The sequence below is a fragment of the Saccopteryx leptura genome, chromosome 2 (genome assembly GCF_036850995.1).
Source record: "Saccopteryx leptura isolate mSacLep1 chromosome 2, mSacLep1_pri_phased_curated, whole genome shotgun sequence".
NCBI lineage: Eukaryota > Metazoa > Chordata > Mammalia > Chiroptera > Emballonuridae > Saccopteryx > Saccopteryx leptura.
In genome coordinates, this window is record NC_089504.1 from 348,154,360 (window position 1) to 348,174,691 (window position 20,332).

Consider the following 20,332-nt stretch of genomic DNA (forward strand, 5'->3'; position numbering starts at 1 on the left):
TTATCTTGTGTGCCCTGACCTGGAATCGAACCCAGGACGTCCATATGCCAGGCTGATGCTCTAACCATTGAGCCAACCAGCCAGGGCCTGCTCTAGTTCTTGAAAAAACTAAAAGGGGTTTATGAAGTAAAGAATCATCAATTTTCCCCATCAGACAGTAAGAATAACACTTTCTGTAAAACAGTGACTCTTTTTTTCTCCCCTTCATCTCTCATTCTTTTGATCTTGTCACTCTCCCTTCCACATACTGATATCATTTTACATTGAGATGAGACAGTAATGAGCAAAAGTACATAGGGCTAAAGAAAGATGTCGTATTTTGGCATCTCTTGGCACTGAGATACATCAGAATAGGGCCCAGTAAGAGTTCAGGGTTCCCTGATACAGAATTTCTAAAATTGTGGCTTCCATTTCATAGTTAATGTAGGTTTGGAGCAAGAAAAATATAAATCTCTCTTGAATGTTTGAATTGTGCCTGTTTGCCTAAAGAGTTTTGTCTTTTTTTTTTTTTTTTTTTGGCCTGCCCTAATTCCAAATGTCAGGTCCCTAGGGTATCTGTGCCACGCCTCATTCTCAGTGAATGTATATTTGATACAGTGTGATCACACTTTGAACTAAAATAGACCACATCTAGAAATCTGAGGGTATGGCTTCCCAGGACTAAATAATATGAGCAGTTTGACTTGCTTTTTGTCTCTTTGGCTTTTTCTTGAGTCTATTCACAATATAGAGATGTTACCATTTAGGTTGCATTAAAAAAAAAGAAAAAAGAAAAAGGCACCAGATCCCCAAAGCTAGCATTCATACTGAGACTATTCCCTGGAAAATACAGAATATCTGAAAATGAAAGGATTTTACATTCAGTCTTTACGCGCTCCAACATTATTAGTTTATTGAGGACAAGATGACTTTCAGTTCAGTCCTGTGCATATGCAGGCTACAAGCCAATTTCTAGCTTCCCTTACACTTTTTAAATGTTTATTAATCTTGACTCCTATGCAAATTAAGGAGGCTGGCAGCAGCAGATTTTCATCTTCTGTTATTTAAGATATGTGACTAAAATTCCAATGAAGAGTGCTTTAATAAAATCACACCCTATAGGCCCTGGCCGGTTGGCTCAGCGGTAGAGCCTGGCGTGCGGGGAACCCGGGTTCGATTCCCGGCCAGGGCACATAGGAGAAGCGCCCATTTGCTTCTCCACCCCCCCCTTCCTCTCTGTCTCTCTCTTCCCCTCCCGCAGCCAAGGCTCCATTGGAGCAAAGATGGCCCGGGCACTGGGGATGGCTCCTTGGCCTCTGCCCCAGGCGCTAGAGTGGCTCTGGTAGCGGCAGAGCGACGCCCCGGAGGGGCAGAGCATCGCCCCCTGGTGGGCAGAGCGTGGCTCCTGGTGGGCATGCTGGGTGGATCCCTGTAGGGCACATGCGGGAGTCTGTCTGACTGTCTCTCCCCGTTTCCAGCTTCAGAAAAAAAAAAAAAAAAATCACACCCTATAAGATGTGATTTGACAAAGTTGGCAGGCCTTAATGTCTTAAATCTCTTTTCTTTACCCCACCCTTAACCTGGGGTTAGACAGAGGCTGAAAATTATTCTCTACGCTAGGCTTGGGATCAGGTATTGCTTGAGTGAGAACCAATTCTGATGTAAATTCTTCTAGTCAGGGATTTAAAAAGCAAACAGAAATAGAGCCAAGGGTGGAGAAACTGAGGCCATCTGACTGTTGCCAAACTTCTGAGATTTCTAAGCCTCTTGGCTACTCCACTGGTCTGGTTCAACCTGAGCTCTCACTTATGTTTTTGAATTTGGAGTCAAGGCAACATCATTGCTAAGTCAATTCCAGCATGCTAGCTTCTGAATACTGTAATTTTTAAAGACTTGGGATTCCACAAGAAATGTATCAGCATTCCAGAAACCTATACATCAGACACAGACATATGCATTCTTGCCTGCAGCAGAGGGTGTTGGCTTTACTCTCTAACTCATGTTCTGTGCAAGACTCTGGTGGCTAACCTTTCATAAAAAGGCATAGCCAAACAGGTTCATCTCAATTTGAAGACATCAGCAAAGGGCCGGGGTTTAGTCATGTAGTTGCCAGTCACTCAGGATTGGTAAATAATCTTGGGGTAGTGGTTGTGAAAAAGGAAGCAGAAGTACTGAAATAAAAAGGGAGGGGTGAAGGGGGGCTAGAAAGGAAGTAAGACAGGTGGAAACATATGACTTTTTCAACTTCCTGATGGAAAGATACCAAGAGAACTCAAACTCTTCCAACTCTGAGGACCTTCCTTTGTTCATATTTGGCTGTATACAGTGTCACATTGCCAACTTCCAATTTATATATTTATGTATCTATATATGCAGATACACACACACACACATATATACATACATATATATATATCACCTGCTCTACCATATATAGTTATTATCCATCAGTATAGGATATATTTTAAAGCATATGGAACTAATCTACTTTCCTTTCTTGAAGAACATAGTATGGGTAGGCAACATTCCATCTACTCCCCACATTTCCAATGGTTATCCCAACAGCCATTTTAAGTTACAGAAAAGAATTGAGGCCGGGATCTTGTGGCATCAGCTTCCTATGGATTGCTTTCCAACTTTCTGTGTTCCTGGTTTTTGGAACCTCTTTAACATCTTTCGAATGTAAGGCCCATATTAGTGAAATTAGCGTTATTATTTCCACTCTTGAAATTGACATTGAAGATCACAATTTCTAAGTCAGGAAGCTAAATAGTAACAGTAATACTTTGTTTTGATCTAAGGTGGTGGGTTTTATAACATCTTTCTCTTCCCCTTTCAATGTTTCAGTCAGTATGTTTTCCTCTCCAGCCTGAGTAATTTGACTCCCTAACCCAACTCCCTTATATCCTCTTCGCTTTGAAGCATCTCTTTCAATCATTTCCATTTGCTTTACATATCCTGTACACCAACTCTTATCTACCACTCTTGCTGTGAAGAGCTTTCTGATATTAAGAACATAGTTGCCTTTTTTTTTGAGATAGCCTTAAACCACAGGTAAATAATCCTTTTTTTTCTTTGAGAAAAACATGCATTATACACATTAGCTGCTTTACAAATGGAGAAATGGAAACAGAGAAATAACTAAGACTTGCTTAGGTCATAGACAAGTCAGTGATAACATTGGGACTATGATCAGGCTCTCAGAATAGTGCTTGAAAACTAAAGATGAAAGTGTGTAAGATTAGCATAACTTTGATTCATTTTTTACTTTAACTTAAAAACATTAAAAAATTGATTTTAGAGAGAGAGAGAGGAGGGGGAAGAGAGAGAGAGAAAGAGAGAGATCAATTTGTTGTTCCACTTATTTATACATTTATTGGTTGATTCTTGCATGTGCCCTGACGGGATCAAGCTCACACAACCTTGGTGTATGGGGACAACGCTCTCAACAACCAAGCTACTCAGCTAGGGCTTTCTTAACTTTTTATTGAACTATACAACTTGCATAGGTTTTTCATTTGCAGATTTCCAAGGGCTTCTACATAGAGAAGCCTAGAAATTTCTTAGAGGTAGGGCTAATGACTTGGACACAGCACTGACTTCCTCACTCCTTCTGAAATACCATGGAAGGAAATAAACTAAAACAATTTTAAAATTATTTATTTTTTCTTCTTTTCCAAATGAGAGGACGGGAGATAGAGAGACAGACTCTCACATGTGGCTCGACCAGGATCTACCCGGCACCCCCCACCTGGGGCCGATGCTCTGGCCATCTGGAGCCATGCTCACAACTGAGCTATTTTTAGCACTTGAGGTGGAGGCTCCAGGAGCCATCTCAGCGAATGGGGCTCATGTGCTCCAACTAATCAAGTCACAGCTGCAGGAGGAGAAGAGGGGGAGAGAGAGTGAAAGAAGGGGGAGGAGGGGTGGAGAAGCAGATAGTCGCTTCTCCTGTGTGCCCTGACCAGGTATCAAACCCAGGACATTCACACACTGGGCCAATGCTCCACCACTGAGCCAGCTAGCCAATGGTCTGAGCTTTTTTTTTTTTTTTTTTTTTAATCAATGTCTGTTTTTTGGCTCTAATACCATAGTATTGGGTATCCACCATAATTTTATTTTCAAAACATCTTTATTGAGATATATTTACATACCATAAAATTCATCCACGTGAGGGTTTTAGGCATATTCACAGAGCTGCACAACAACCACCACAATCGAAGTATAGAACACATTCAACTCTCGTTCTTTTTTTGGGGGGATTCAATTACAGTTTACATTAAATATTATTTTGTATTAGTTTCAGGTGTACAACATAGTGGTTAGACAATGATATACTTTACCAAATGTTACCCCTGGTATTTCCAGTGCTCATCTGACACCATATAGTTATTACAATATTATTGACTACATTCCCTATGCTGTACTTTACATCCCCATGACTATTTTTTTTTTTTAAGATTTTATTCATTATAGAGAGGGGAGAGAGAGAAAGAGAGAGAGGGAAGGGGGGAAGAGCAGGAAGCATCAACTCCGATATGTGCCTTGACCAGGCAAGCCCAGGGTTTTGAACCGGCAACCTCAGCGTTTTCAGGTTGACGCTTTATCCACTGCACCACCACAGGTCAGGCCCCATGACTATTTTGTACCTAACACTTTGTACGTCTTAATTCTTTCACTTTTTTCACCCAATCCCCCAACCCACTTCCCCTCTGAGGGAAATGAATTTCCAAGAATACTTGTGTTCTTCATTTCAGTTATTCCGTAAGAGCCTGCCTTGAGCATATTGTTAGCTAGTCTTTTATTTACAGGAATTAAATGCAACTTTCTATTTCCCTATATCAAGTCGTAGGTAGTAGGTTTGGGTTTACTCTTGACTTGCTGCTTTGGAACCTCCTGGGTCAGGGACTAGGGATGGGGCCAATTAACCCCCCCACCATCCCTCAGCAGAATCACAATTACTGCTGCCACAAAGCCCTAGTATTTTTTTCTTTTATTTTGGTTTTTGTTTTTAAATAATTTTCTGTGATTTTATTAAAAAAAAAAAGGTTGCCTCTAGTTTTAGGTTCATATAGTGGGGCACTGTGGGCTTCTCTGTGAGGCACACACCTTATATAATATTTAAAGGAAAGGCTTCAGACAGGGTAAAGTATTCTTTCTTGGTCAGTTGGTTAGTTGGGTCAATAACAATGGAGTTGCACTTTGTTCTGGGCTCGGTACTAACAGTTATAAAAGAATTGGAAGTCAAGCTCTTACTAATAGTACATCTTGATATCCAACTACAGAACAAGTACAAATAACTCAGCAAAAGCCAGTGCTTGGGAACTGATGGGAAATGGGTTAGTGTTGGGTGGAGTTAGTGAGGACTTTCTGTGAAGGGAGGGGCATGGGTTTGCTGAAAAGGATGAAGTCTTTTCAGCAATAATACATGAGCAATGGTAGAGAAGAGAGAACGAGCAAGCTGTAAGGGCTAACTAGTAATCAGATTAGCTTGTTAAGACAGAAGGATCTATATTAAAGGATAAGAAGAAACAAATCTGAGAAAATGGTAAGGACAGTTCATGGAGAACCTTAAATGGTTATAAATTGAATTTTCTTTAACAGACAAAAAGAGAGCTTTATAAGTCCTTGCATAATGAAAATAACTTTTCAAGAAGCTGAAATACAGATATATTAGAATAAAACAAAGGTAGAGACTTCGGAAAAATAGGAAAACTGGTAGAAAATTTTCCAGGAGATAGAGAAAAGGCTGGGTACTAATGCCAGCTCTGCCACTCATTAGCTATGACCTTGGGCAAATCACTAGAATCTCTGTGTGCCTGTTTTCGCTTCTGTAAAATGGGGATAATAGCATTCACCTAACAGTTGTTGAAAGGATTAAATGAAATAATACATGAAAAATATTTAGTAAGCACTCAATATCTTATTACTCAATTATGAGTTAAATAGATTATTCCATTATTATTTCTATGACCAAGAAATGGTCATAGAAAGGCATCCATGTCAAAAAGGTCCCATTTCACATGTTAGTTTAAAAGAATTGCAGATTTTCAGTCTGTCCTAAAAGGTATGTAGGAGTCAGAGAATAAGAGGGCAAGCCCAGTGTCCAAGACTATGCTGTCTAATACAATAGCCGCTAAGTCACATGGGGCTACTGAGCATCCAAAATATGGCTAGTCAGAATTGAGATGTGTTGTAAATGTAAAATACACACTGGATTTCAAAGCCCTAGTACAGAAAAAAAAATTTTTTAATAGTGATTACATGTTAGAATAATATTTCGGATATGTTAGGTAAAATAAGATGAATCAATTTTTCACCTGTTTTCTTCTTCCTTAAAAAAATTTTTTTTGATGTGGCTACTAGAAAATTTAAAGCTAGTTGGTTCATGTTATGTATCTGTTGTATAGTACTGGTCCACTACAACATTCGTTATTGAGTTTTGGAAATTAAGGGATTCTACATGAGAAGGTTCTATAAAGGCATATGAAGATCATGGATAAATCTTATTGTCCTTAACACTTTAAAATATTTTAAAATATACACATATTTACATATGTATTTACATATTTACATATAATTAATATATATATCTCAATTTAGGAGACAGCTACAGGACTGAGGGAGCCACAGCTATAGTACCTTTCAATAGGCCACATTGGTAAAGGGTTTTTTAATTTTTTAAAAAATCAGAAGCAAAAATGAAAATGAAAAAAGGTAAAACATATCTAATTTTGAATATTAAACCACGGAAACAAAAATCTTCCTAACTTTTTAAGTCACTCTAGCAAAGGTCCAAATCGCATCGTTTTAAGTAACAGATTATTAAAGGTTTTCTGACAAATTTTTTCTTATCATCCCTTGAAGATGCTACTTAAAATAACAAGAATGAGTATGGCTAAAGAGCCTCTAGTCACAGCTTTCCACTGATCTGGAGGTAAAAATCCAATTTAGGGTTTTGCTCTGAATTGGTATTTTATTTTATATATACTTAATATATACATATTTTATATATATATTTAACCTCGATTGCACTGACCAACTACCTAGGCTTCAATTTCCAAAGACAGCCTGGAGGGGGGGTGCTCACACCTTTCCTTCCGCTTCTCAAATCCTTCCCGGCTTCTTCCTTCAGGAAGACTATCCGCTCTGCCCAGCGATGCCGACAGGTGCAGCGCTGTGGGACGCCTCCCGCCCGCAGCTCGCGCCCGCGACCCCGCACCCTCCCACCCGGCGGGCCGCGGTCTCGCCGCTCCGCCCCCTGCCCCGGCGCGCGCGCACCCCGGCGGGGCCGCGCCCGGCCCGCGGGGCCGCGCACGCAGCTGCCGCCGCTGCCGCCGCCTCCCTGCCTCGCTCCCTCCCTCCCTCCAGGACCTCCTCCCCTGCCCTCCCCTCCGCCCCCTTCCCCGTAGGCAGTCTGCCCGCCCGCATTTACTCCCTCCCGGACCCTGGCGTTCGGGCTGGGTCTCTCCCCAGCCCCACAGACTCCGCGGGTCGCTCTCCTCAGGCGGTCGCCCGCGCACGGTGGATGTGGCTGGCAGCCGCCGCCCCCTCCCTCGCTCGCCGCCTGTTCTTCCTCGGCCCTCCGCCTCCTCCCCTCCTCCTCCTCCTCAGCCGCTCCTCTCGCCGCCGCCGCCGCCTCCACAGCCTGGGCCTCGCCGCGATGCCGGAGAAGAGGCCCTTCGAGAGGCTGCCTGCCGACGTCTCCCCCATCAACTACAGCCTTTGCCTCAAGCCCGACTTGCTGGACTTCACCTTCGAGGGCAAGCTGGAGGCCGCCGCCCAGGTACGGCGACCCTCGGGCGCCGGGGGCGAGCTGCCGGGCAAGCTTTTAGGCCGCGCCCGCGGGCTGGGCTGGGGGCCCGGCCGGCCGGGAGGGCGGGCTGGCGGCCGGGCCTGGGCGGTGCGGGCCTGGGGCTGGGGAGGCTGGCTTCGGGACCGGCGCGCCCCCCCGGGGCGGCCGCGGGGCGCCGGCGGGGTGTGCTCTGCCCTGCTGCGCTGGGGCCTGGGCCACGCTGCGGGAGCCGGCCGGCCCGGCCCGTGCGCACCTGTGTGGGGCATCCCCACGGACCCCCGGCCCTTCCGGGCTCGGTAGTGTCCTGGGAGAGGCCGGAGGGTATTGGGTGAAGCTGGAAGGGGTCATCGGAGTGCGCGCTCTCTCAGCCTCCTGACTCAGTTCTTTTTTATGGTTCTACCTCCGCCCCATAGAGGACGGTCATCTGGGACTCCTCCGGCCGCCGCGCGTTAGCGAGGAGGGGAGATTCTAGAAGGGGGAGAAGGGGAGAAGGAGAATGTTAATCCCAGGCAGCCTTGCTGAGTTCTCCCCGCCTGCTCCGGCCGCGGGGCTGGGTTTCGAAGATGACTCGCCCCTCCCCCCTCCCCTTTTCCTCTAGTGACAGTGCAGCAGTGACTTTATTCGCTCCTAACCCCTAGAGAAGCTGAAGGAGGACCCCATCTCCGTTTTTCCTCCCATCTTCCTAGCTTTGCAGCCTTTGAAACAGGTGGATTTATTGCTACAGCGATGGTTGCTTAGTAGTACCTCCTTTTAAAGAAGCTATTAGTTTTAACATACCACTAGTGGAAATATTCCATTACTGTTTATTGCAGTTTTTGGTGAATCATGCTGTCCCCACCTCCCCTCACCCTCTCGCAGTATTATCTGAAGTATTGTTTGATTTTTGGAGACCGTTAATATTGATGTCTTACAAAGGTCCTGAACAGTAGACATTTGTGGTAGATACCATATTATATGATGTATTATGCGAAGTCTGTAATGAAAATAGGGAACTGTTTAGCAGTTATCTTTAAAAAGCATGATAGTAAAAATATTTTGTTTCATTTTTCTTCCCACTGCATTCAGGAGGAAAAATCAGTAGGCCTCAACCTTAAAGAATAGGGTGTGTATGTAGCAGTGAAATGAAAAAAAAATGTCGACTAGTGTTCGAATGAATTGAAAGTTGGCAGTTGTCTTTGAAAGCCGAGTGCTTAGATTAAAAATATGTCTAAAAGTGTAGAATTAAAAAGAGGACGGTCAGTGGGGCATGTGTGTGAAAGCATGAGGGCTCTAGGGTCTGGCTGCATCAAAAGGCAAAATTTAACCCTGTGAAAGTCAGGTGATTTAGAATTTTTCCATTAAGAGTATGAATCAGAATTAATGCAATTGGGGTTTAAATTGGGATTTGAGAGGGTTATTTGGGAGACAGCGTTTGTTTAAGCCAAGTGACTAGAGTGTTTGATATATATTGGCAGGGGGCAGATGGGAGGGATTGTAAACAGTAGTGTCTTGTGACTTGGCAAAGGAAGAAGTACTTAGTGATGAATGAGTTCGCATTATGTGAAAAGACTAACATTAAAAAAAAATCACTTGTTTCTTTACCACGTTAGTTGGTGTAATAGGTCCATATATATTTAGGGAAATTTTTCAGAAAAAAGTTGTCAATAAAGATTTTTAAATGATTACTTTATTAGGAAGTGACAGTTTTAGTTAAGTGTTAGCATATAGCAACAAGCAGTGATGTACTTCTTTCTCCTTATCCCTTTTCTACTTGCTTTTCCAAAGGAGTGAGAAATATTTAAGACTGGTTTGGGCCATTGAGAGAATACATGGTAATATGCTAGATATTAGCGGGACTTGTCAATTTGATACAAGGAAATAAATGAATCTTTTTTAGTAACATGAACTTTTCAAAACATTTCTTTTCAGAATTCCTTTTCAGGGTAGGTGGCAACACAGATGAAAGATGACATTATAGTGAATGCTAACAGGTGTTATTAAAGGACAGTTGGACTCTTTAATTATATGAATTGCTACCATTGGAAGTGTAAAGAGGAATTAGCATGAGTAAAAAGTTAACAGTAGTAAAAAGCATATGTTAATGTTTTTGAAATTATTAGAGCAATAATTATAGCATGAGGTGGTGTCTTATGGAAACGTAAAAATGTGGATAAAATTACATCTCTAGAAACCCAGATTTATAACTGGTATTGGATCAGTTTCCTAATAGTTGGAATCACATTACACAAAGTATGCAAGTTGCTTGGTTGCTTTAGTTGCAGAATTTTATGATAAGCCCAGAGTATTTGTACAGGTTACATATTAGAAAATTAGTGGATTTTTAACCTGGTGTGGGGTGTGGACTCCTGGGGGAAGGTGAAGAAATTAGTCAATGTGTGCTAATTTAAAAAGTAGTTGTCTTTTACACAAGTAAGTGTGGTCTAATTCAGCAGGTTTTAGCTTTCGAGATCAGACGAGATCAGGTGTGTTCAGGGTGGTATGGCCATAGATGCCTGCAGCAGGTTTTAAAAAGGTGTTATCTTAGACCTAGAGCAGTTATTTTCAATTGATGTGCCATAAGAATTTTTAAAATTTGGAATATCTGACTAGTCAGGGATACTGACCTCTATTCCCAAAGATGGTCAAATAAAAAAAATGCCAACAGCCAACACAACAATAGCTATCCTGTGTGAATGAACCAAATTATACCTACCTTTTTGTCAGATTAGCAAAAAATATATTTTCTGGTGTGCTGCAGAATTTTAGTAATTAGTTTATGTGTGTCATGAGGTGAAAAGGGTTGAAAATCTCGGGCATAGAGAAATGGAACATAATCTTTTTCCTTCCTTTACATTAGGTTGAGAGCAATGGATTTTTGTAGCAATTTCAAATTCTGACTTCCTTGCTTTTTGGATAATTAAAGAAATAGATTATAAATTTATACAAGTGGCTACAATTATTTGTTATGATTGTGTAGTGATTTATACAGTACTTGGGTTTTTTCTTATGGAAATATTTCACCTGTGCCAGGGAAATTAACTTCATCCTTCAAGGCCAGAATTCAGGATATAATAGACAATCCTTGGCCTCCGCCAACAAAATATTAATGTTCGTGATGACTAAATTGGCACTTATAGGAGTTACAAATATAGTATTTTGTTTGGCAGACTAAAACTTGGCATCTAAATGGATGTTGTCAACCCTGTGTTGTGGAATTTTCTGCTCAAATTTTGCATATCTTCTATGCAGTCATTTTGGTAGTTTTTTATTTAAAGAATGACAAAATTAATAATTTGTCCAGCATTGTGCTAGATCACTAAATGCCCTTAAATTAAATTTGAAAGATTGATGATAAGGAATTGTATATTTTTCAGATTTTCTATTCTGTTCCTTGAACTGTATCTATGAGGAAACACCTAGGAAACTTTTTTATGTTAAGCTTTACCTAATATCATCTGGTAATGAATTCTGCAGTGAATGTTATAGATAAATGAAGCTTACCCTTTGAGGCATTTACAATTTAGAAAGAATTCACTGATTTGGATGAAATTATTCCTAAAATGTATTAATTAAAAAAATTCTGTGGCCCTGGCTGGTTGGCTCAGTGGTAGAGCGTCGGCCTGGCGTGCAGAAGTCCCGGGTTCGATTCCCGGCCAGGGCACACAGGAGAAGCGCCCATCTGCTTCTCCACCCCTCCCCCTCTCCTTCCTCTCTGTTTCTCTTTTTCCCTCCCGCAGCCAGGCTCCATTGGAGCAAAGATGGCCCCGCTGCTGGGGATGGCTCCTTGGCCTCTGCCCCAGGCGCTAGAGTGGCTCTGGTCGCAACAGAGCGACGCCCCCTGGTGGGCGTGCCGGGTGGATCCCGGTAGGGCGCATGCGGGAGTCTGTCTGACCGTCTCTCCCGTTTCCAGCTTCAGAAAAAAATACACACACACAAAAAATACTACATTCTTTAAACATTAAATACGTCCTTTAAAATTAAAAAAAAAAAAATTATGTAATTTCTCATAATCTAGGTTTGTTTCTTTCCTTTTTTAAAAATTTGGACATCATTCTGAACATTGGTCATTGATATTTATAGCCATAGATTATCCAAAACTATGTGTATGGCTTATTAATTTAGTATCTTTTTTTTTTTTTTTTTTGTATTTTTCTGAAGCTGGAAACGGGGAGAGATAGGCAGACTCTCGCATGCGCCCGACCAGGATCCACCTGGCATGCCCACCAGGGGGCGATGCTCTGCCCACCAGGGGGCGTTGCCCCGTTGCGACCAGAGCCACTCCAGCACCTGGGGCAGAGGCCAAGGAGCCATCCTCAGCGCCCAGGCCATCTTTTGCTCCATTGGAGCCTTGGCTGCGGGAGGGGAAGAGAGAGACAGAGAGGAAGGAGAGGGGGAGGGGTGGAGAAGCAGATGGGCGCTTCTCCTGTGTGCCCTGGCGTGGAATCGAACTCGGGACTTATGCACGCCAGGCCGACGCTCTACCACTGAGCCAACCGGCAGGGCCAGTATCTGTTCTTTAAATTTTTAAAATTTGTTTTTCTTATTCTTAGTTTATTATTTTTTTTACTGCTATTGTGCCTTGTTGCTGCCTGTTGTGAAATTTCTTCCCTCTTCTTCTATTTTACTAAACTTGATCTGAAGAGGTCTAAGTAACCAGATAATCTTGTTTGAATTTGAGAAGAAATTTCCAAGTGAGGGTTTGATGGATTCTCTTCTAAGTGAAGGGTATGAGCTTTATTGTATGGACTTTGTATCATCTATTCAGGCTTTTCATACAGGCTTTTTTTTTTTTTTTTTTTTTTTTAACTTCCTGGTTCTGGATAATTGATAGTACCCAATACAACCTGGAAAAATGTGGTCTTAAGTAGTAACTTATCTATGAAACTCTCTGAACTCTGCTACATAAATGAGTCTGTTTTTACTTGAAAGTAAATCATATTCTAATCTGTATGTGAGCCAGTGGTAAGGGACTGAGTCTTCTAAAAGCTGTTTTGTTGTAACAGATTAGTTCTCCAGATCTTGAAGATTTCATGTTGAACACCATACAGGCATGTAGTTCTCAGTTTATTTGGCCATTTGTAATTACTTTAAAATTTTATTTTAAATTAGGATGTATTTTAGAAATACAGAAAATAACCCATCACTTAAATTTAGCAGATATTAGTATTTTGCCTAATTTTATTCACACTGTGCATGATTTTGGGGGGTGATGGTAAAATGTCACAGAAACCACTAAAATCTCATTTCTGTCTCTTCCCACACATACCCCTAGAAGTAAGTTCTCTCTTTAGGTAGGTAAGTATTATCCCTATGTATAGTTTAAAAGTTTTATTGTGCATGTAAGTAGCCACAGACAATAAATAGCAATGTTCTATATATTTTTAAAATTTTTTATTTATTGATTTTAGAGAGAGAGGAAGTGGGGGGAGAGACAGGAACATTGATCCGCTCGTGTATGTGCCCTGCCTGACTAGAGATCGAACCGGCAACCTCTGCACTTCTGGCTGATGCTCTAAAAATGGAGCTATCTGGCCAGGGCTAATGTTCTCTGTGTTTAACATTTTTACATTAATGGTACTTACTTTGATTTTCTGCAACTTGCTCTTTTCAGTGTCTCTTGTTAGAAAATGTGGCTCAACTTTTGTTTACTAATTATTGGCTTCTTATTGTCTTTAGAAATTATAGCCCTGTTCCACAAAGTAACAATTATTACAAAATTTGAAGGATGAAATTGCTTGTTAGGCAAAGTGACTCAGGCTTCAGACTGACTGGTATTTGAATTGTCACACTGGAGAATTCCTTTACCAAAGTCTTAGGCCTGACTGGTGTGGCGCAGTGGATAGAGCCGTTGACCTAGAATGCTGAGTCCCAACAGTTCGAAACCCTGAGCTTGCCTGGTCAAGGCACATACAAAAAGCAACTATTACAAGTTAATGTTTTCCGCTTCTTCCCTCACATTTCTCTATCCTCTCTCTAAAATAAACACCTAAAATCTTAGGTCTTTGGCAATCAGAAAAGAAACCTCTTCAGTCTTACTATATAGTACATGTAAGGTGTACTCTTGAGTGATTGTAGTAAAGACTCATTCAGGAAAAATAATTGTCTCAGATTGCTGCCTTCATAGCTCATAGGAAACTTCCACTGTAAAATTCTTACACATGGTCAGGCTGCCTCTTCAGTAGAGCCGTTATACTTAGCTTTGGTTCTGTTGAAGTGCAGTTTGTATGAGACACCAAGAAGACTTAATTAACCCTGGGTTTGAAACAAAGAAGAATATACTAGCATTCCATTCTTTAATAACATCAAATGGTAAAGTTGAAAATGAGCTTGTTATTAACACAGTTTTATATTCCAACTTTAACATTTGTTCTCTTGTAAGCTTGGAGCCTGAAAACCTTAATGCTGAAAATCCTTTTCATTTACCTATGTAGTTTTGATAAGTAGAACACACAGGTAATATGCACTAACATGATGGTGTTAATATGTGAGAAATCGTATACAGAATTAGTGCTATTTTTGGGAAAGCATCAAAAAGAGCAGTATTATAGTATAGATCAGGGGTCCCCAAACTACGGCCCGCGGGCCACATGCGGCCCCCTGAGGCCATTTATCCAGCCCCCGCTGTACTTCCGGAAGGGGCACACCTCTTTCATTGGTGGTCAATGAAAGGAGCACATTGACCATCTCATTAGCCAAAAGCAGGCCCATAGTTCCCATTGAAATACTGGTCAGTTTCTTGATTTAAATTTACTTGTTTTTTATTTTAAATATTGTATTTGTTCCCGTTTTGTTTTTTTACTTTAAAATAAGATATGTGCAGTGTGCATAGGGATTTGTTCATAGTTTTTTTTTATAGTCCGGCCCTCCAATGGTCTGAGGGACAGTGAACTGGCCCCCTGTGTAAAAAGTTTGGGGACCCCTGGTATAGATGCATACGCTTAAGTCTGTATGGATATTTTAAACTAGCTGTACCCGGCCATGCGTTGCTATGACTCAGTCTGGTTAAATGGAAAAGAAAGAAAAGAGAAAGCGCATGTTTCTAATATGTTTAATTTCACAGTGCTTGTGGGTATACAGTATTTTTTGTTGTTCCATTGTCTGTGCAGATATAGAGATTGGTTTACTGACTCTAGAACACACAACATATAATTGTAAAATATTTAGTATAGTGTGTGTTGCTTTTACATCCAACAGATGGCGCTGTTTTTTTTTAAAAAAAGCATGTTTTTACCTGTCACAGCTGTGACATCTATATAATAGTAGGTATTTAAAAACGTGAGTATTCGTAGGTATATAAAAACACATGCGTATTCGAATGCAATGTTGTGTCAAGATTTCAAAGCAATCAGTGAAGAACTTTCAGAGATTTAAGATTTTGAACAAATGAACATTTACATTTTTATTTATATAGATAGATTACCTTCCTTGGGCAGTACATATATGCTGATATCCAAAGTGCTATGTTTTACAGCACATAGTTCTTAAATTTTATATCATTGTGGTCATCCACTTTATAAACTGTTAGGTGAATGCTGTTAGATGATATTCAGAGTAACATCTATATGATTAGAGCACATTTGATCTTGTTCTTTGTATGTGTACCTCAGTAATATCTATTCAGTGATTACTGTGTATCAGGCACTAAATGCGACTACAAGCACTTTCTATGGATTACCCTGTTGTTTAAAAATGCATCTTTTGTGTGTGTGTGTGTGTGTGGCAGAGACAGGGAGAGTCAGAGAGAGGGACAGATAGGGACAGACAGACAGGCAGCGAAAGAGATGAGAAACATCAATTCTTTGTTGCAGTTCCTTAGTTCATTGATTGATTTCTCATATGTGCCTTGACCTGGGGGCTACAGCAGACTGAGTGACCCCTTGCTTGAGCCAGCGACCTTGGGCTCTAGCTGGTGAGACTTGCTCAAACCAGATGAGCCCATGCTTAAGCTGGTGACCTCGGGGTCTCGAACCTGGGTCCTCTACATCCCAGTCCGACACTCTATCCACTGTGCCACCGCCTGGTCAGGCTAAAAATGCATCTTAATATGAGACAATATACTGTCTGATTTTTAAAATTTGAGTTCTATTAGTGGAGTTCTATTATTTTGTTTATTCCTTTGTTTCTTTCCTCCCACTCTTCCAGAAATGACATTTTTTCCCCCAAAACAAAAATAGTAGCTCTTCAACAAATAGCTTGATTAGTATAAACAAGTGAGTTTTCCCTAATCACAGGAGGAATTGGCATATACCTATAACTCAGTGTTTTTCAACCAGTGTGTCGTGAGACATGGTCAGGTGTGAGTATAAATACATTTAGAAATATATTATTAACTATATATGTATAATATGTACTGTGTTAGAGTGTCATTTTGTGTCATTTTGTAGGTGGTGTGCCCCAGGATTTTGTAAATGTAAAAAATGTGCCACGGCTCAAAAAAGGTTGAAAATCACTGCTATAACTGGATGTTGTGCACTGTGCCCTTCCAAAATACACACCTTCCCACAGAATGGTATAATAGTGAGATAAATAGTATTATTTGGCATAGTTAGTGTTGTACAGATATCTTGACATTGGTAGATAAACTGCTTGGCTGCCATTAAATTCACTGTAGATGTTGATGGATTAAAATATGGTCGACTAGATAGAGATGAAGATGCATAATTAAACTACTGTTACTATTCTGTTGGCATAAACTTCCGACTCTGGAAGGCTTTGATTCATTTTACCCTTTGGTAAATGAAGCACTAGTAAGTGCTTCATTTCTCTGTTTCTGAGTATATTTTGTTGTTTTGTTTCTGAATTTTAAAAAAGTTATTTTATGAATAGGCAAAGATTTTTTACTCTTTGTTCAAGTGCTAAATGAGTGGTCAGTTGGGAAATAAAAGTTTTAGTGTTGAGGTATGTTCTGGTGAAATAAATATTGTGAAGGAATATTATCACTTACTAAATTTTAAAAAATGTTTATGAAATTACATTTTTGATTAGGAATAGGAAGATTTGATTTATGAGAAGGATTTTTTAAAATTTATTTTTATTTTTTTACAGGGACAGAGAGAGAGGCAGATAGAGGGATAGATAGGGACAGACAGACAGGAACGGAGAGAAATGAGAAGCATCAATCATCAGTTTTTCATTGCGACACCTTAGTTGTTCATTGATTGCTTTCTCATGGTTGCTTTCTCATATGTGCCATGACCGCGGGCCTTCAGCAGACCAAGTAACCCCTTGCTCAAGTGAGCGACCTTGGGTCCAAGCTGGTGAGCCTTGCTCAAACCAGATGAGCTGGCAACCCCGGGGTCTCGAACCTGAGTCCTTCCTCATCCCAGTCTGGCGCTCTATCCACTGCGCCACCGCCTGGTCAGGCTGAGAAGGATTTTTTTTTTAAATAAGCCAACACTTTATGTGTTAAGAGATTTTGACAGTCTATTACAGACTTAAAAACATTATCTGTAATATAGGTCTGTGATATATATATATATATATATATATATAATATTTTTTTTTTTTTTTTTTTTTTTTTTTTTTTTTCTGAAGCTGGAAACGGGGAGAGACAGTCAGACTCCCGCATGCGCCGACCGGGATCCCGGCACGCCCACCAGGGGGTGATGCTCCGCCCCTCTGGGGTGTCGCTCCGTTGTGACCAGAGCCACTCCAGTGCCTGGGGCAGAGGCCAAGGAGCCATCCCCAGTGTCTGGGCCATCTTTGCTCCAATGGAGCCTCGCTGCGGGAGGGGAATCGAGAGACAGAGAGGGAGGAGAGGGGGAGGGGTGGAGAAGCAGATGGGCGCCTCTCCTGTGTGTCCTGGCTGGGAATCGAACCCAGGACCTCCGCACGCCAGGCCGATGCTCCACCACTGAGCCAACTGGCCAGGGCCTAGGTCTGATATTTTAAAGTTAATCATGTTTATGTATGGGTTGTTAATAAAATTACACTTAGGTATAGCTTTTTTCATACAAGTATTACATTACTCCTGGATGTTTACCTAGTTTTATGGTCTGTTCAGTGATCTTAAGGCACTATTGACCTATATATGGGTTTTGTTTGGTCTACAATGTTTTTGAACATTCTGAATTAGTTGTCATCAACTAAAAATTAGGAGGTTACACATGAATCTGAATTTGTACCTTTTTTAAAATTGGAAGGTCTTGGCCTTGGCTGGTTGGCTCAGCAGTAGAGCGTCGGCCCAGCTTGTGGAAGTCATGGGTTCGATTCCCGGCCAGGGCACACAGAAGCGTCCATCTGCTTCTTCCCCCTCTCCTTCTTCTCTCTGTCTCTGATTCTTCCCCTCCCGCTGCCAAGGCTCCATTGGAGCAAAGTTGGCCCGGGCACTGAGGATGGCTCCATGGCCTCCGCCTCAGGCTTTAGAATGGCTCCCGCCACAATGGAGCAACATCCCCTGCTGGGCATGATGGGTGGATCCTGGTCCCGTGCATGCGGAAGTCTGTTTGACTGCCTCCCTGCTTCTAACTTTGGAAAAATACAAAAAAAAAAAGAAGAAGAAGAAAAAAAATTGGAAGATCTATCAACACTAAATCTCCTTTTCAGTTATAATTGATTGGCTCCAAGAATTGTCTACTTCCTCCTCCTTTTTGCATGCCTTTCACCTGTCCTACTGCACTTTTCTGCTTGGCTGGCCTCGGGAGGCATTTGTTGTGATTTAGGGTATCTATATTTTGTTATTTTAGATATAGACCATTCAAATGTCTGAAAATGAATTTGAGATTTTATTTAATGCAACATATATATAAAAAGATTACAACTAGCCCTGGCCGGTTGGCTCAGTGGTACAGTGTCAGCCTGGTGTGCAGGAGTCCTGGGTTTGATTCCCAGCCAGGGCACACAGAAGGGGCGCCCATCTGCTTCTTCACCCCTCCCCCTCTCCTTCCTCTCTCTCTCTCTCTTCCCCTCCAGCAGCCAAGACTCTTTTGGAGCAAAGATGGCCCGGGTACTGGGGATGGCTCCATGGCCTCTGCCTCAGGCACTAGAATGGCTCTGGTTGCAACAGAGTGACGCCCCGGATGGGCAGAGCATCGCCCCCTGGTGGGCGTGCCGGGTGGATCCTGGTTGGGCGCATGCGGGAGTCTGACTGCCTCCCCGTTTCCAGCTTCAGAAAAATACAAAAAAAAAGAAAGAAAGAAAAAAGATTACAACCAAATTGAAAAATGGGCAAGGGTTACAGACAAGCAATTTGCAGAGGAAAAACTTATTGGCAAAAATAGAAATGCTTAGTGACCGATGTTACTAGTAATTGGGGAAATTCTAATTAAAACAACAATGGAATGCCATTTAATACCTATCTGATTGTCAAAAATTTTAGTTTTTTGGAGGATGCTGAAAGTGAAATTTCTTTATTCTTTGCTCATGGCAGTGTCAGTTGAGCCTACTCTGGAGGATAATTTGGCAATTCTTGGTAAGAAAACATATACAAGAAACCATGGCCTGACCTGTGGTGGCGCAGTGGATAAAGCATCGACCTGGAAATGCTGAGGTCGCCGGTTCGAGGCCCTGGGCTTGCCCGGTCAAGGCATATATGGGAGTTGATGCATCCAGCTCCTCCCCTCTTCTCTCTCTCTGTCTCTCTCTCCTCTCTCTCTCCTCTCTAAAAATGAATAATAATAAAAAAAAAAAAAAAAAAAAAAAAAAAAGAAACCATGGATCAAGATGTTTATTATAGTACTTTTTAGAATTGATTTTAGAGAGACAGGAAGAAAGGGAGAGAGGGAGGGGGAGATCGGAAGAGAGAGAGAGATAGAGAAGTATTAATTTGTTGTTCCACTTGGTTGTGCATTCATTGGTTGCTACCCATATGTGCCCTGACCAGGCAGGGATCAAACCCACTATCTTGGAGCTTCAGGATGACGCTCTAACCGACTGAGCTAATTGGCCAGGGCCTGTAGTAACAAAAAGAGTAGAAGTAATTTTTCTTCAGGAAGGAAATGGATAAATAACTGGTTTATTTATAGAATAAAATACTACTATACAGGAGTTAAAATGGATGAATTAGATATACATTTACAGCATTTACCCATCTCAGAAGCAATGTTAAATGAAAAAAGCAGGTTGCAGAAGGTTATATATACTATTTATACAAAATAGACGACATTGTTTGCTGATTTTCTTTTGTTTTGTTTTTGTTGTTGTTTTTTGGGGTTGTTTTTTTTTTGCATTTTTCTGAAGTTGGAAACAGGGAGGCAGTCAGACAGACTCCCCCATGTGCCTGACCGGGATCCACCCAGCACGCCCACGGGGGGCGTCGCTCTGCCGCAATCAGAGCCATTCTAGCGCCTGAGGCAGAGGCCACAGAGCCACCCTCAGCGCGGGCAAACTTTTGCTCCAATGGAGCCTTGGCTGCAGGAGGGGAAGAGAGAGACAGAGAGGAAGGAGAGGGGGAGGGGTGAAGAAGCAGATGGGCGCTTCTCCTGTGTGCCCTGGCCAGGAGTCAAACCCGGGACTCCTGCACGCCAGGCCGACGCTCTGCCACTGAGCTAACTGGCCAGGGGTGTTTGCTGATTTTTATACATGTAGCAAAATTACTAAACATAAACGAGAAAGTTACGTTAGCCTTAGGATAGTGTGTGT

At 41.7% G+C, this 20,332-nt stretch overlaps 1 protein-coding gene across 2 annotated transcripts in view; it reads left to right on the plus strand.

Annotated features, from left to right (window-relative positions):
• Positions 1-7,358: 7,358 nt before the first annotated feature.
• The window catches only part of NPEPPS (aminopeptidase puromycin sensitive), a 94,583-nt gene continuing 81,609 nt past the window's right edge, over positions 7,359-20,332 (plus strand). The window contains exon 1 of one of the 2 annotated variants that reach the window (XM_066364392.1): positions 7,359-7,765. In XM_066364392.1, the coding sequence (XP_066220489.1) occupies positions 7,508-7,765 (258 nt within the window). In that variant the 5' untranslated portion in view covers positions 7,359-7,507. The remainder of the gene's footprint in view (positions 7,766-20,332) is intronic. The other variant, XM_066364391.1, reaches the window with a different exon arrangement.